The 14,976-nt window shown below is 40.5% G+C and overlaps 1 protein-coding gene across 14 annotated transcripts in view; it reads right to left on the reverse strand.

The window, feature by feature from the left end:
* Window positions 1–14,976, reverse strand: part of MICAL2 (microtubule associated monooxygenase, calponin and LIM domain containing 2) — a 145,767-nt gene that overhangs the window by 72,987 nt on the left and 57,804 nt on the right. For 9 of the 14 annotated variants that reach the window (XR_013988069.1, XR_013988070.1, XR_013988071.1 and 6 more), the window contains exons 13-17: window positions 12,609–12,808; window positions 11,475–11,581; window positions 4,666–4,722; window positions 3,402–3,551; window positions 1,018–1,128 (exon numbers count right to left, since the gene is read on the reverse strand). Coding sequence is in view for 11 of the 14 variants with exons in the window: in XM_081011799.1 (XP_080867925.1) it covers window positions 1,018–1,128; window positions 3,402–3,551; window positions 4,666–4,722; window positions 11,475–11,581; window positions 12,609–12,808 (625 nt within the window). In the remaining 3 variants the exon portion in view is untranslated. The remainder of the gene's footprint in view (window positions 1–1,017; window positions 1,129–3,401; window positions 3,552–4,665; window positions 4,723–11,474; window positions 11,582–12,608; window positions 12,809–14,976) is intronic. The other 5 variants (XM_081011801.1, XM_081011803.1, XM_081011802.1 and 2 more) reach the window with 1 other exon arrangement.

The following is a 14,976-nucleotide window of genomic DNA, read 5'->3' on the forward strand; positions in this document are numbered from 1 at the left end:
CATAAAACTTTCAGCAACAGTAGCTCACAACACAGCTACCCATGCTTAAGTTTATAAGCCTTCCTCTAGAGAGTGCACATATGCATAGGTGGGGGAGTGGAATGAATCTAAAATTCACAACTGATTATCAGCTCAAAATGCCCATGTTGGCCTAGCTGAACTTGTCCTTCTTCCTCAGAAGTGGAGAATTTGGGAATCAAGCTCACATTCTCTAGCAAGCCATATTGGTTTGTGGCATATGCCAAGCCCAGAATGCAATTCAAAAGCAGGAGGCTCAGAGGCCGGTCAAAATGCATGGGAAACTCTTCAGACAGCTGTAACCGCAAGACTCTTTCAGGGGATTTGGGAAACTAGGCTAACTGTGTTTATTTCTAAACATTTCCCAAAGGTGTGCTCTAGATCTTTTATTGGCTTCTGAGTCAACGAACCATACCAAAGACATCCCTTGGAACAAAACCTTTAATTGCCTAAGTATTATAACAGACAGCATGCTTCGAAATAGGCCACACTAAACTTTGCTTTGCCCAGGCTTTAGAAACCAACACATGCTATCATTTACAATTAATATTACCCATGTGTTGGGCTCTGCCTTGTTAGGAGCTATGGGGTTTTGCTATTGTATTATTTGTTATAGTATTGCTACAACTGGAGCATATCGTCTCCTGCCTTTGTCCAATGGCAAAACTGCCACACGTCTTCTACTTTAAAAAGGCAAGGTAAACTATGATTCAGTTTGAAGTGCAGTGCAACACAGCAACAGTGGAAACCATATCAACCCATACACCAACATGCTATAGTGGTTGTGTGAACCAGGCCTTTCATTAAAGTCTAAAGATGGCAGCAAAGCCCCATGCGATCTCACCTCCCTTCATTCTTCACATTCGCCTTTCAAATAGCAGACTTTAAAAGGCAGCTAAGCATCTCTATGCTCCTGATGTTTCTCACTGATGTTACCCACCATGCTTTGCAGCCTTAATGTTAGAAAGAACTGACAGTCACTCCCTAGTGAATTCCTACCTGACTTTTAGGTGGAGGTGGCAGGTTACAGGTTGGCTCCTTGGGTTTAGCAAAGCGAGGATTTACAGGAGGGTCAGAAGAAAGGTGCAAAGCTGGCTTATCTACTAGATCCTTAAATGTAAAAAGCAGAACAGTTCAAGGAGATAAAGGAATATCTAATGAAGACTGGGAACAGGATTGAAAGACAGTATGAGGCAGAAGAAATGAGAAAACACATTTGAAGGCTAGTAAAGGTGCTTTGCTAGGGTTTCTGCAAGACACATTTGGAATTTATTACCGTACCACAGTTTGTACTTTTGACACCCACAGATGTAACAGTATGTGAAATGCACCATTTAATGCAACTATTTAAAGAGCAAGCTACAGGCAAACTAGATGTTGCACACATGAGTGCAAATAGGAGATGATCTCATTATTTTCAAGTCATCTTTGTGCCACAAATTACTTATGTTATATGTGGTGGGTGGTGGTTACTAAACATGTTCTTTGGCTTGTATGCTCTGTGGACTTACTAGGAAGGCAGATCTGAAGTGCAAACATTACCTGCACAATAACTAACTAAATAAATAATAACCCCACAAGGTTTGTGTATGTAGCCCACATCGATTTTGTATAGCTATCACACTGAAATCTAGCAAGGGTCTAAGTAGATTCAGGATCTGGTCTGCTGCATGATCAGCTTGAGTTGGAGCCAATTCAAAAGCTCAGATCTGAACCTTGGGAGACCAATACAAAAGGGTTCTTTAAAGTTTGCTAACTGCCTACCATGTGAATTTACTTGGTTGTGTCATTTTTTTTCATGTCAATGGCCAAGAAGTGCAATTGTGATACTATAACTCACCATGTGATCAAGATGATCTAAGTGTTAAGCAACTTACAAATGTGTTACAGCTCCTGAATGCTTTATCCAAAAGCACCATCCTCAGTCTATGTGAAGGAATAGCCAGCACCATTCCCATTGCTAGAAGCATAACATCTTCCCTAAGCATAACATCCACAAGTCCTATGTACAGACAACAACTCCAGCTCAGAATAAGGGAGGCAGCTTTTAAGTTAGCATAACTATTTACCGTACTTTTCCATGTATAAGACTAGGGTTGTTGTTTTTTACTAAAAAATAATGTTAAAAGGGGGGGTAATCTTATACATGGGGGCAATCAACCCCCATTTTCTTAATTTTGAGTCCCCCAAAATAGGGGGTGTGTTATACAGCTAGCTCATTTTGGTGCAGTGTAAAATTTCAGAGTGCTCACTAGGGCTACTAATTTTGTTTAACCACCAGCACTCTTTGAAAGTCTTGAGTCCCAAAGCAGTTTGCTAACCAGTGCATGGGTTGTTCAGTGAAATATATATCAAAGCCATCTAGGTCTGTGGAATACCCAGTTATCTAGATTGTGGCCTTCACATCACTGTGGAGGTATACATACCTTTGAAAGCAATACATAAAAAACCTTTAAAAGCCATTTCCACATGTAATTCAGAGGGTCTACTCTATGTTAGTTGGATACTACCTGCAATTGAACTTTTATTGACTTATAATGAACCCAAGTTGTTAACTACTCAAGGCAGCATGAAAACAAAAATCTGTTACAATATCCCAGTATTATTACATAATTTTACCCTAACATCCAGTTATGAGACAGTGACTTGGACATTACCAATAATATCAGATTTTCTAGTGTCTAAAGTGACTCCATGTGCATTTCACCCTAAAAGAGCTACTCATTTTGGCCCTTTGGTCATTCCACCCAAATACAGTGGTACCTTGGGTTAAGAACTTAATTCGTTCTAGGGGCCCGTTCTTAACCTGAAACTGTTCTCAACCTGAGGTACCACTTTAGCTAATGGGGCCTCCTGCTGTCGCCGTGCCACCGCCGTGCGATTTCTGTTCTCATCCTTAATCCGAGGTACTATTTCTGGGTTAGCAGAGTCTGTAACCTGAAGCGTCTGTAACCCAAGGTACCACGGTACAGGAAATGCAAAATGGATGTTTCTTTTCCTCCCACATCTTGCAATTACCATAACTACCTGTAGGCAGCCTTCCCTGTCTGCGCTGCCTATGATCATTCTAGCCATTTCCTATGCAAGTGGACACTCTGAAGCTTAAATGGAACTCCACTGCCCAGAAGAACTGTTCTTGCGCAAACCCAGGAAATGCTTCCTCAAAACTACTGACTAGAAATGGCTGTGAATTATCTCCTTATACTCAAACAACCATGTGGATATGACATGTGTGAAGTATCCAAAGAGCTCCAACTACCAGTTTTCATTTTAAGTATTTCAGGCTTTGGGCTCTAGGCATGTTGCTCATAACAGCTGATTACTCATGAGAAAGAACTCACCCCTATTTTCAAAGAAGAATTTTACAATTATTATTTACTCGCCTGCCTCCGTAGTGAAGGACCAGGAGCATTTTCTTCAAATTTGGCTAAGAGCTGAGTTGCCATAGACTTCACTTTGTTTTGATTCATTCCTTCTTTCAAGTCCCCCAGCTGGTTACCAGAATTCGTACCTCGATTCAAAGAACTTGAAGACTGCAATGGAACAATTGAAGGAAAATGTATATACTCCACTTCAGAAAGAATGTTAGGGACAGTCTAATATCGCATTTTGACCAGTACACAGGCCACAGAAGTGTCACTGAATGCATGAAAAGTAAAACCAACTTTAAAATTTAAATAGAATCTTCAATAGATTTTAAATTCAGATAAAATGAATGTGGGCCTATGACTGTGTTCGAATCCTCACTCAGCCATGACCCTCACTGGATGACCTAGGGCCAGTCGCTGCCTCTCAGCCTAACCTACCTCACAGGGTTGCTGTAGGGATTAAATGAGGAGAGGGAGAACCATGTATGCCAACTTGAGCTCTTTGGAGAAAAAGGTGGGATAGAAATGCCATTAATCAATCACTCAATCAATCAATCAATCAATCAATCAATGCCATGCATTGAGACACACATGCAAGTAATGGAAGAAAGCAGAAAGCCTGTGAAAAATGGAAGGTTGCTTTACTTTCCCCATGTTCAGCCTATAAAGACTGCAGCCTGTGGAAACATACTTTCTCTCTCTCTCTCTCTCTCTCTCTCTCTATATATATATTCGTTCATAAGTCAGGCTTCAAAAGAAGGTAGACTGGGGATAATAAGGTGCTAGGCATGGCATCTGGTCCCATCTCCCACTTTAAAATGTGGGGCCTAGCATGGTTGGTTGGTTTTTACTTTTGATGAAGAAGGTAACTTCACACACACCCACACACACCCACACACCCTTGTCTGTGTATGGCTCAGAGCTTTTTTGGCATGTATATAATCTATAATGTAGATTCTATCTTTAGAGAATAGTGGAGAGAAATTAAAGCAATGCCTGTCAGACATTGCGTCTGTAGGTCGACATCTTCAACAGAAGCCAGGCAGCGAATCCAGTTGCAGCTTCTTATACCAAAATCATTTAAACAAACAGAAGTCAATTTAATATGGATGCCTGCAAATATGAAAGGAAATATGAAAGGAAGACCTTCTTTTTTTCTTCAATTGTTATACATTAAAGACTTAAGGATAATAGATCAGGACACTTGATTTGCCTAAAACTGTTGATCAGTTAAAACCATATACCAATAGCAAATTTAATCATGACAATTAGTACTAACCTCTTCAAAATTAATGAGACTTTTACGTCGCCTTTTACTGGTTTCATTTTCTTCTGCCTAAAAACAATTGGAGGAAGCAAAACATATCATTCACAATGGCATACACACTCAGAATCTATCAACTTAACAGAGAACGGCAGCTAAAATGAAGACATCCCACAAAACTAAATTCACTGGTCAGTGACAAAATGAATGGGTTGATCAGACTGAGGAATTGAGGTTAGGCACTAGCTTTAATTTAATTACTAAATAAGCTTGTAAATGTTTCCACTGACATATGTCTACAGAACTCATTCCAGGCCACTTTCAGTCATCATAAAAATTAGCTGAGGCTTGTTCTGCTATTTCCATAAGCATCTCCCTATCCTCAGCAAAATGTTATCTAGGAGAAACCAAGCTAGACTTGATGAGGCAGCGATGCTTATTATACGTTGCTTATTCCTGTCTCTCCATTCACATAAAAAGTGGGGTGGATGGGGTCAGATCCGAATCCTCCCCGTCCCTTGCCTAACTATTCTGTCAGCACAGGCACTTTCCCCCCCAGCCGGCTTAAATACCAAAAGTAAACTGAACAGAGAACAGTTGCCTGAAGCCATGGGAAGACCAGATATTGCAAATGCTTTCATCCATGTGCCCCTTTTAGTATACACGAATGGCCGGACATTAAAACAAACATGGATGCCCAGTCACATTTAATTTTGTCCAAACATATTTGCTCCTTGAGAAACAGGCCTCATTAATAGCTTTAGGCTATCTACTTCCAGAATAGCTACCTAGGGCCAGCACAGCAGCCATAAAAAAAATTATCGATAAGGCCCGAAAAAGACCCAATATGGAGGCTAAATGGCCAAAATATTGGGAAATACTAGAAAAAGATGGAGACAACTGGAAATTGCAGAGTTTGGAGAAAATGAAGGACAAAGTGCGAGACTGCTTACATTACGCTCAGATTAAAGAAGTTTTTAAAAATGACAAGAAACTAGGGTTCCAGGTGGAGAAATCGAAACTAGAAACAGAATTGTTAGAACCAAAGACCAAGGTACTTTCAAGGATGTATAACTTGCTGTTAAAATGGAATACACAAGATGAAACGGTTAAATCGGCTATGATAAGGTGGGCACAGGACATTGGGTATAATATCATGTTTGAGGACTGGGAAAGGTTGTGGAGTACTGGATTGAAATTTACTGCATGTAACGCTTTGAAAGAAAATGTAATGAAAATGATTTATAGATGGTATATGACCCCAGTCAAACTTGCAAAAATTTACCACCTGACTGACAATAAGTGTTGGAAATGTAAAGAGTGTGAGGGAACGTTCTTCCACCTCTGGTGGACTTGCCCTAAAGTGAAGGCGTTCTGGGAAATGATTTATAATGAACTGAAAAAGGTATTTAAATATACCTTCACTAAGAAACCAGAGGCCTTCCTTTTGGGTATTGTCGGCCAAGGGGTGGTAAAGAAGGACCAGACATTTTTTATGTATGCAACAACAGCAGCAAGGATACTTCTCGCAAAGCACTGGAAAACTCAAGATCTACCCACACTGGAAGAATGGCAGATGCAACTGATAGACTACATGGAACTGGCTGAGATGACCGGCAGAATTCGTGACCTGGGAGAAGAGAGGACTGAGGAGGATTGGAAGAAATTTAAGAATTATTTACAAAAATATTGTAACTTGAGTGAATGCTAAACAGGATGCTAGATCAAAATAACTGAGCACCACTAAATTTAGATGATTTTAAGAAAATAAGTAAGATTGTGAAAATATAACTCTTTTTGAGAACTAGAAGATTATGAAACATAGAAGGGATATAAGAATGTAAATAAGATAATAAATTGCTGACAAAATGTTATAACGATGAAAGTGGGAGCGGGAGATGTGAGGAAGTCCAAAGAAAATGTGAAATTATGTTAAGATATATGTTACATTGTTTATTATGTTCATTTCTATTGTAAAACCCAATAAATTTCTTTAAAAAAAAAAAATTATCGATAAAAATTAGACCATCATTTTCTGGTATCATGAAAGTCAAATTTGAGCAACAGCACATTCCACCGGGGACAGCTGGAATCTGAGATTTCTCAAGTAGCATTAGGCATGTGTGCAACAAATTCATTGAACTGGTCCTTCAATTCCTCCTTGTAACCAGTGTGGTGTAGCGGTTAAGAGCGGTAGTCTCGTAATCTGGGGAACCGGGTTCGCGTCTCCGCTCCTCCACCTGCAGCTGCTGGGTGACCTTGGGCCAGTCACACTTCTTTGAAGTCTCTCAGCCCCACTCACCTCACAGAGTGTTTGTTGTGGGGGAGGAAGGGAAAGGAGAATGTTAGCCACTTTGAGACTCCTTAAAGGGAGTGAAAGGCGGGATATCAAATCCAAACTCCTCCTCTTCTTCTTTAACATAGGCTGATCCTATATACTTGGTGCCTCATTATGAATTAATGTCAAGATAACTCTTATGCATAAACTAATTTTAAACCATTTGCATTCTATTCAGTAGATTTTAGCCTTGCAAACACCTGGAAAGGATGGTTTTGTTGGGCAGACAAGGTCACCAACTGAACTGCCTAACTAAGTCAGTATTTCAGTATGGATTCCCAAAAACCAAGGCCAGCACTAGCCACTATACCAGACTGATGAACTAAGAACTTGGCATTCAGTTTGCTGACAATGGCTAGATATGCCTTCAAGAAGCTTATGGTACCACAGCAATCCTGCAAGTGTTTCTGTACCATTGAAATAAATGGGGGCATGTGCTGCATTCAGGGTTGCAGCTCAAATGTGCAAAGTGGTTTGCAGTCATTATGTGATCAGCTCCATAAGGCCCTGAAATCACATAACTCCCATAACAATTCCCATTTTACAAATGGAGGAAATAAAAGCTGGGAGAAATACTTTGTCCGAGGCTCGTCAGTGGATTAAAGGCTACGCCAGAGGCCTCAGACACATTAGTTCAGAGCAAAGCCAAGAGTTCTTTCAAACGAGTCAGAATTACATAACAAATGCTTTCATAATAACCAACGCTTATAGAAGTCTAGACTCCTCAGCTTTCTAATGCTACAAAGCATCTGAGTGTGTTGCTTTAGGCAGGACTTCGGAGGCAAAATGTACTGTGGCAGTGAAGCACACATAGCTTTTAAGCACATCATTCAGTTGTGGTAACTGAGCTCAGAGGATTAGAACTCCAGTGCTGCCTGATTCAGGGCCTGCATGGATCTACAGATTTAATTCGCAGACATGAGAAATTATCTGCTATACGAACTGGTGAGCAAAACGTTACAGCACCCAACAAACATGTTGTAGGCTCTGGCTTGACTGGTACTGTGTTTCAATTTTCTTTTCTTAAAACACACCAAACATTTTTGCTGGGGGAAAATATGTAACCTGTCTGTGTTCCTGCAAATGTCAAGACCAACCACAGGCTGCAGCCTTGTAATCTGCACTGCTGGCACTGAGCAGGGGCGGAGGGAGAGAGCAAGATCAAAGAAACAAGGGCTTCCTTTTTACATTTCCACTGCTTATAATAAATCATGGTGTAAAGAATCAAGAATGATCTCAACCCTAACTTTTGGGCTGATCCCAAAGAAAGAGAAACGGATGACAGTATGTTAAGTACTACGTCTTCCAAGTACCGGCTCTCACTAACAAAGCATCATGTTCGGTGTAAGCATTAGTCAGCCTAACAAGACTAAACACTGCGGTGGCACAATCTGTTCTGCTGGAGTTCGTACGTTCCCTCTCACGGGACAATAGAACACTTCTTATCTGGAGTCTTGAACAGGAGTCTTTGGTGAATGGATTTCTGTCTCTCCTTACTGCTGAATATGACTGACATAGGAATTAGAAAATTCAGATCTTTATACAGTACAGAAAAGATTTGCTGCTAACAAATGAATAAAAACAAAGAGATAAGCTGCAGGTGGAACATGTAGAAACATTTTCCCCTACATATAACAAATGCTGTTAACATTGTGCCATTAGTTAAATAACTTCTCCCCACAGATGCCAGTCTACATTTTTAACAAGTGGTGCTTGTGATAGCCATTTCAATAACAATGGTTAATTAAAAGTCGTGATACTGACAAAATTAAACAACTACTAGGTAGTATTCCAGACCATATGCTTCATTTGAACTATTCTACAGTCATGCTTTTTATCAACTTATTGACAATGGGTGCTATTCAACTAAGTCATCCTCAGAATAAGATAAAGGTAAAGGACCCCTGGACAGTTAAGTCCAGTCAAAGGTGACTATGGGATGCGGCGCTCATCTTGCTTCAGGAAAAGGGAGCCAGCATTTGTCTGCAGACAGCTTTCTGGATCATGTGGTCAGCATGACTAAACACAATGGAACACTGTGACGGAAGCCAGAGCGCAAGGAAACACTATTTATCTCCCCAATTTATCTACTCACACTGGTATGCTTTCAAACTGCATGGTTGGCAGAAGCTGGGACAGAACAGTGGGAGCTCATCCCGTTGTGGGGATTCAAACGGCCGACCTTCTGATCGGCAAGCTCCAGATGCTCAGTGGTTTAGACCACAGCACCAAATCCATGGGTTTAAGTTGCTACTCTGAGTACGACTTAGGCCCCCTTAACACCATACATTCAAAGCACGACAATACCACTTTTAGCAGTCATGGCTCCCCCCCCCAAAGAATTCTAGGAGCTGTAGTTTGTTAAGGTTGTTGAGAGTTGTTAGGAGACCCATAGTACCTGCCCAGGCCTATAATTCCTGGAGTGGTTTAACAATAAATCTCTTCCTAGGTAACTATAAGAATTGTAGCTCTGTGAGGCTTATGGGGGGTCTCCTAACAACTCTTTGCATCCCTAAACTACAGCAACCAGAATTATTTGGGGAAAATCATGGCTGTTTAAAAAGCAGGATCAGAGTGCTTTAAAGGCATTGTGCAAAGGTGGGCATAGTTAGACACCACCCCATGCCATTATTTTTTCTTTCTACGTAATGCCCCTAAGATCTGCAGAGGTCCAAAAAAAGACTTCCTCAAAAGTGAAAGTTCTCGTTTTCCTAGAACCATATTAGATTTTGTTGGGATCAAAATGATTACTGGTAGATATATGGATTAGGACACAATGTGCTCTCTGATCCAGCAAAAGCTCTTGTTGTTGGAAGGAAAGGGGGGATCTTCACCAATTCTCCTTTCCCCCTACAAGCTCCATCCATTTCCAACACACAACCCACCAGATAATTTTTTCAGAGGGGGCAAGTAGCTGTAGGGAGGAAAGAAACTGACAAAACCCACCTCCAAACTTTCCATTAGTGGGATTGTTTCGTGAGTAAGCATTCTACCCAAGAGATTTCTGGATCCAACAACCCTTAGGTGATAAAGTTAGATTTAAATTGTAAGGCTCTGAGAAGGATTTTGCTTAATTCTAATCTTTTACATGTGCTTAGTTCTGTTAGGCCCTCTGAATTAATAAATACAATATTATTTACAGTTTTATTGTCCAGTTAAGAACAAGAAAACTGGGGGGGGGGTGTATATAGGTTCAATATGAATTTTTAATTCAGGTTATTATTAATGTCCAGCACTAATATAAACAGGGCAGAAGTGTGCAGTTGTAACGACTGAATTGTCGATGAACAAAAAAGTTGTTAAGTGACACCTTGAAAAATACCATATCAAGTTTTTAGCAAAACAATCTGCTGGAAGTTTGCTTTAAGAGGGTGTGGTATTCTTTCTCTCCTGGAAAATTTGATTTTTGTCAGTTAGGCTTCTGTTGAGTAAATGTGCCAGCTCTGTTTGCATGGCTGAGCGAAGAAATGCTGTTTCCTAAAAAGGGCATGAGGTAACTGCTTGGTAGCTAAGTGTTCATATGATTTGAGGATGTTATTTATAGATTGGGCAACATAAGAATGATCTTATACTTAGTTCTGAGTAAATTCTTCCTAGAACAATTTAGTGTGTTTCAAAAGACCCAGCTGAGGTAATTTTAAATGCAGACAAGGATTTTATAAGTTGGCAAAATAATATTTTCTAACCTTTTCCTGCTTCATCCATGACCCTCTTAAAACAACAGAGACATTTTACCCATTTCTCTTCCAGCATTAAGGTTAAGCCTCAGTTTTGCACTCTGAGATTGCCACGAAAATAGAAAATAATAAAATTCTAACCGAAAAAATTGGAAATTAAAGCAAAGGAAAGTGTGCATTTGATTTGATACAATAAAAAAATAATACCCTCACACAAAGACGAAAACAAATTACTGAATCAGAACATTTTGTTGCATGCTGAAGAAACTTCACATTTGGAATATAAACAATGAAGTTTATCTTACTTGACCCAGTAAACAGCCAAGATAATCTCACCTAACCAGATGGATAAATGATCTGGCTCAATATAAGGAAGCTCTCTGTGGCCCCACAGTCCAATGGGGCAATGTGTGGGGGATAAGTACCAACAGAAAACCAGAGAGGAACTCTGCTGCTACAGAAGCTTTTAGCAAAGATACAGCCAGTAACGATGGCCCCTAATAAGTAAGATCTCTAAAATTTCAAATAACTCCCCTGCCAATTGACCATAATCCCTCCCCCAATTCACCATCCACAAATGCTGCAGTGAATTTCTAGAGGAAAGTATTCTGCAAACAAGCCTGGGAACTGCTTTGCTGGATTAAACCAAAGGCCAGCCGAGTACTGTACTGTACATAATGTATCCGAATACAAAATTCTGTTTTGGTTATCATAACTAATAGCTCTTTGATGAACACAAGCATCTATTAATTTGGTTTATAATTGTTTTTTTCAAAAGGACCGAGCTACTGAAGTTATAGGATGCTTACTTTAGGTATTCTCTTCCTTGGAAAAGTTAAATTCATGTAGTTATTGAAGTTGGATGATTTTGCTGAACAAAGATCCTTTCTTTCTCCATTTCGCTTATCCGTAGCACCTGTTCAAACATGGATAAATAAATAAATAAATAAATAAATATAAAGTATGCTGTCCAGCAACTGGAGCATTCTTATTAGGCTAAGGAAATACTCCTCTTAATAAAGCATGTTTTGAAATTTAATCCCGAAATGCAAAAAGCTCTGTTTTACTCAACTATATTTTAAAATAACATCACTGTCTGAGCCAAATAGCACAATCTTGTTCCTATTTATCAAATTTTTAATATCACTATATTCAATGGGTCTTATTCAAGCTAAGTGTGCCTGAGATTGGCCTATAAACCAATCTAAGATTTCCCCATTGTGTCTTCTTCACTAGCAAGCATCACGGAAATTTGTATTACCTGGCCTGTAAATAGAAGTTTCAGCAGCTTGTAATCTAATACTGTTGCCCTAGCTCTTCTCTAGTTCAGATTTTAATCAAATACTGTTGCCCTAGCTCTTCTCTAGTTCAGATTTTAATCAACATGGAAGATGTTTTCCAGCCTTGCCACTCCCATCACCACTTCCCCTCCCTTAATTGGTGGAATGGAGGAAGATCTTTCTAATCCTGGTAGCTGTGGACCATGTGGAAGGTTGACTGAAATATGTCTCTCTCTTTTTGGTATGGTACTGACAGATACCACTGTACTGAGAAACCTCATGTCCCAGCACTCCTGGTGCCTGGTACATAAGTCAGATTTGTTTACTTGTTAGGATGGAGTGAATGAGTGCAAAACCAACAACTTTGCGTGAAACATTACAGCGACACTAAGTACAGATGAATGGCAATGACCATGTCATCCAGCTCTAGATAAAATATTTAAGGCAGCATAAGCCATTCACAATATTAAACATTACACCCCCATTTCCTTTTAAAGCCTGGGATAACTACAGAACACAGCTATTACAGTTGGACATTCCAGAGCAAGTTATATTGGAGCTGCAAGGCAAACTTTGGCTCGGCTTCAGGGTCAATCAGGCAAGCTATAAAACAGTGAAAGGCTGGCTTCTCTTAAGACTTAAGAGCAACCTAGATTGACTTACCCACAGCTCTCAGAGGTGTTCCCCTAAATAGCTCATAGAATTTTGAGAGGTACATGACCATACTGAGTTTATCAGGCTCTCCAGAAGCCACCATCTCTTTCCCCGTAGTGACGGGGGGAATTCCAAACTCTCGCTCAGCAATGTCAAACGCCAGCTGGTTGTTTCCAACGGCATCTTCTTCATTCAGGGAGTCAAAGTCACTTGGGGATTCAAAAAGAGGGGCACATCAGTCTACAAAAGTGTTGAGATTTTAGTTCCCCTGCCCTGCCCTTCAATAATATCTTCTATTCCGGAAACATTTTATAAGTAACCATTTCAGAAGTCTTCTGCAATCCTCCACAGAGGAATTTTGTTTAGGAAAATTGGCACCCCCACCAAACAACACATGAAAGTAACCAAGCACTTCGATTTAGTTAAATCTAAATACTTCTATTCGGTTGAAAAAGTTGCCTCCTTGAGCAAAACTGAGCATGTGTGGTCTAGGAATCAGCCAAGTGCTACCCTTGGTGCAAATCACACTTCGGCCTTCAACTCACTGGGTGGGCCTTGAAAGGTTGCCATCTCATCTTCAATCCTCACTTATGCAAAAGAAACAACCTTGAATTGTGGCTTAGTCCCATCCACAATAGGCATTCAAATCAGGATCATACCACTTTAAACAACCATGCCTTCTCCCAAAGACTCATGGGAACTACAGCTTGTAAAGGGTGCTGAGAGTTGCTAGGAGAAACCGATTATCCTCACAGCACTACAATTTCCAGAGTCCCCTGGGAAGAGGGATTGCCTGTTAAACCAACTCTGGAAACTGTAGCTCTGTGAGCGGAACAGGGGTCACCTCTCTGCTGACAACGACAACCAATTCACAATTCAAAAAACCTATATGAAACAACATGTGTCAAACTATAATATGTTGAAACTCCTATCACAGGAATTGAGGTGGGGGGATACCTGCAAGTATTTCTGTCCCTGGTGCAAACATGGCAAATGCTAGCAGGGAAGGTTGATGCTTGCAACATGGCAACAGCATGTCTGGACACAATGCTCTGTCCCCCCAAAAAAACATCTGGTAAACTTTTTCATTCATTTTTTTTGGGGGGGGAGGAAAAGGCTATATTCTTCCTTTCAAAAGAATACCAATCCCTGTTCCCACCAGCACAGGCCCTGAAAAGGTGCTATCTTGTGATGCTGCATCCTTCCACACAGGTATGGAATCAGAAATGGTCCTGAAGCACACTAGGAGTGCATGTTTGCCACAGTGGTGCAAAGTCTTTAAAAGGCAGCCAGGGTTGGAGCATCCACTACTGTCAAATCAAAGTGTAAATCTTCCGCCCCTAAAGATTTTTAACCATTTCTCCAGCTCACCTCCAAAAACTGCAGCAATTATTTCTCCACTTTTACAGCCAGAGAATTAAGCTCTGAAAACAAGAGAATGCCATTGGCTGAGCTCTATTACACATGGGTGAATTCCCCTCACCTTTCAAAGGATTTAGTCATTATACTTATGATTTCCTTTCAGGAAGGGGACACAGCTGGTGATATTCAACATGTAACTTGATAAATCAATAAACCATGCCAGATTGAAGAAGATCCCTAAGCGGTGAACTTGATCTTTGAGAGAGGATGCAATGCTATCCAAAAGCAGATGAGTTCCACATCCCTGGTTGGTTAAACCACCAACCAACAGTGCCCCTCTCTTATCTGGATTCAACTTCAGTATACTAAGCCCCATCCATCTCACTATGGATAATTTAGAGTCAGACATCCTCATCTAACCTTTAACCACATTAGATGAAAAAGGCAGAGTGAGACTGCAGAAGCATACTCATGCTACCTAAACCCCAACTTCCAGAAAACCTCTCCTAGTGGTTTAATGTTGATGTTAAATAGTATGGTGGGTAGAACAGAACTTTGCAGAGCACCATAACAAATGCAATGGATTTATGAAGAAGAAAACTCCATCCCACTTTCAACCCCTCAAACAGAAATGTAAGTCCTTGAGCACAGCATCCCCCATGTTCAACAGGACAGGCCACCCAAAAAGTATTCCACGGTCCATGAGATAGGCAATGAGAAGTCCAGATCAATTAGCAAGAGCTAGACTGCACGCTCTCTCAACAAATGTCATCAACCAAGGCAGTTTCAGCTCACAAGCCATGCCAAATAATGACTGAAATGGGTCTAGGTAATCTCTGTCATCCAGGAATAATTACATGCTTGAGCACCTTAACCCGAATAGGTTGCAGCCAGACAGATCAATTAGTGTCAAAGGAGGCTTCCCCCTTCACCACTTCCACTTCGTTACTGCCCCCTTCAAGGCAACTAGCAGCACCATACCTTATCTCCTAAAGAAATGGATTTACCATTTGCT

Source organism: Podarcis pityusensis (genome assembly GCF_964106645.2).
Source record: "Podarcis pityusensis genome assembly, chromosome: 1".
Taxonomy (NCBI): domain Eukaryota; kingdom Metazoa; phylum Chordata; class Lepidosauria; order Squamata; family Lacertidae; genus Podarcis; species Podarcis pityusensis.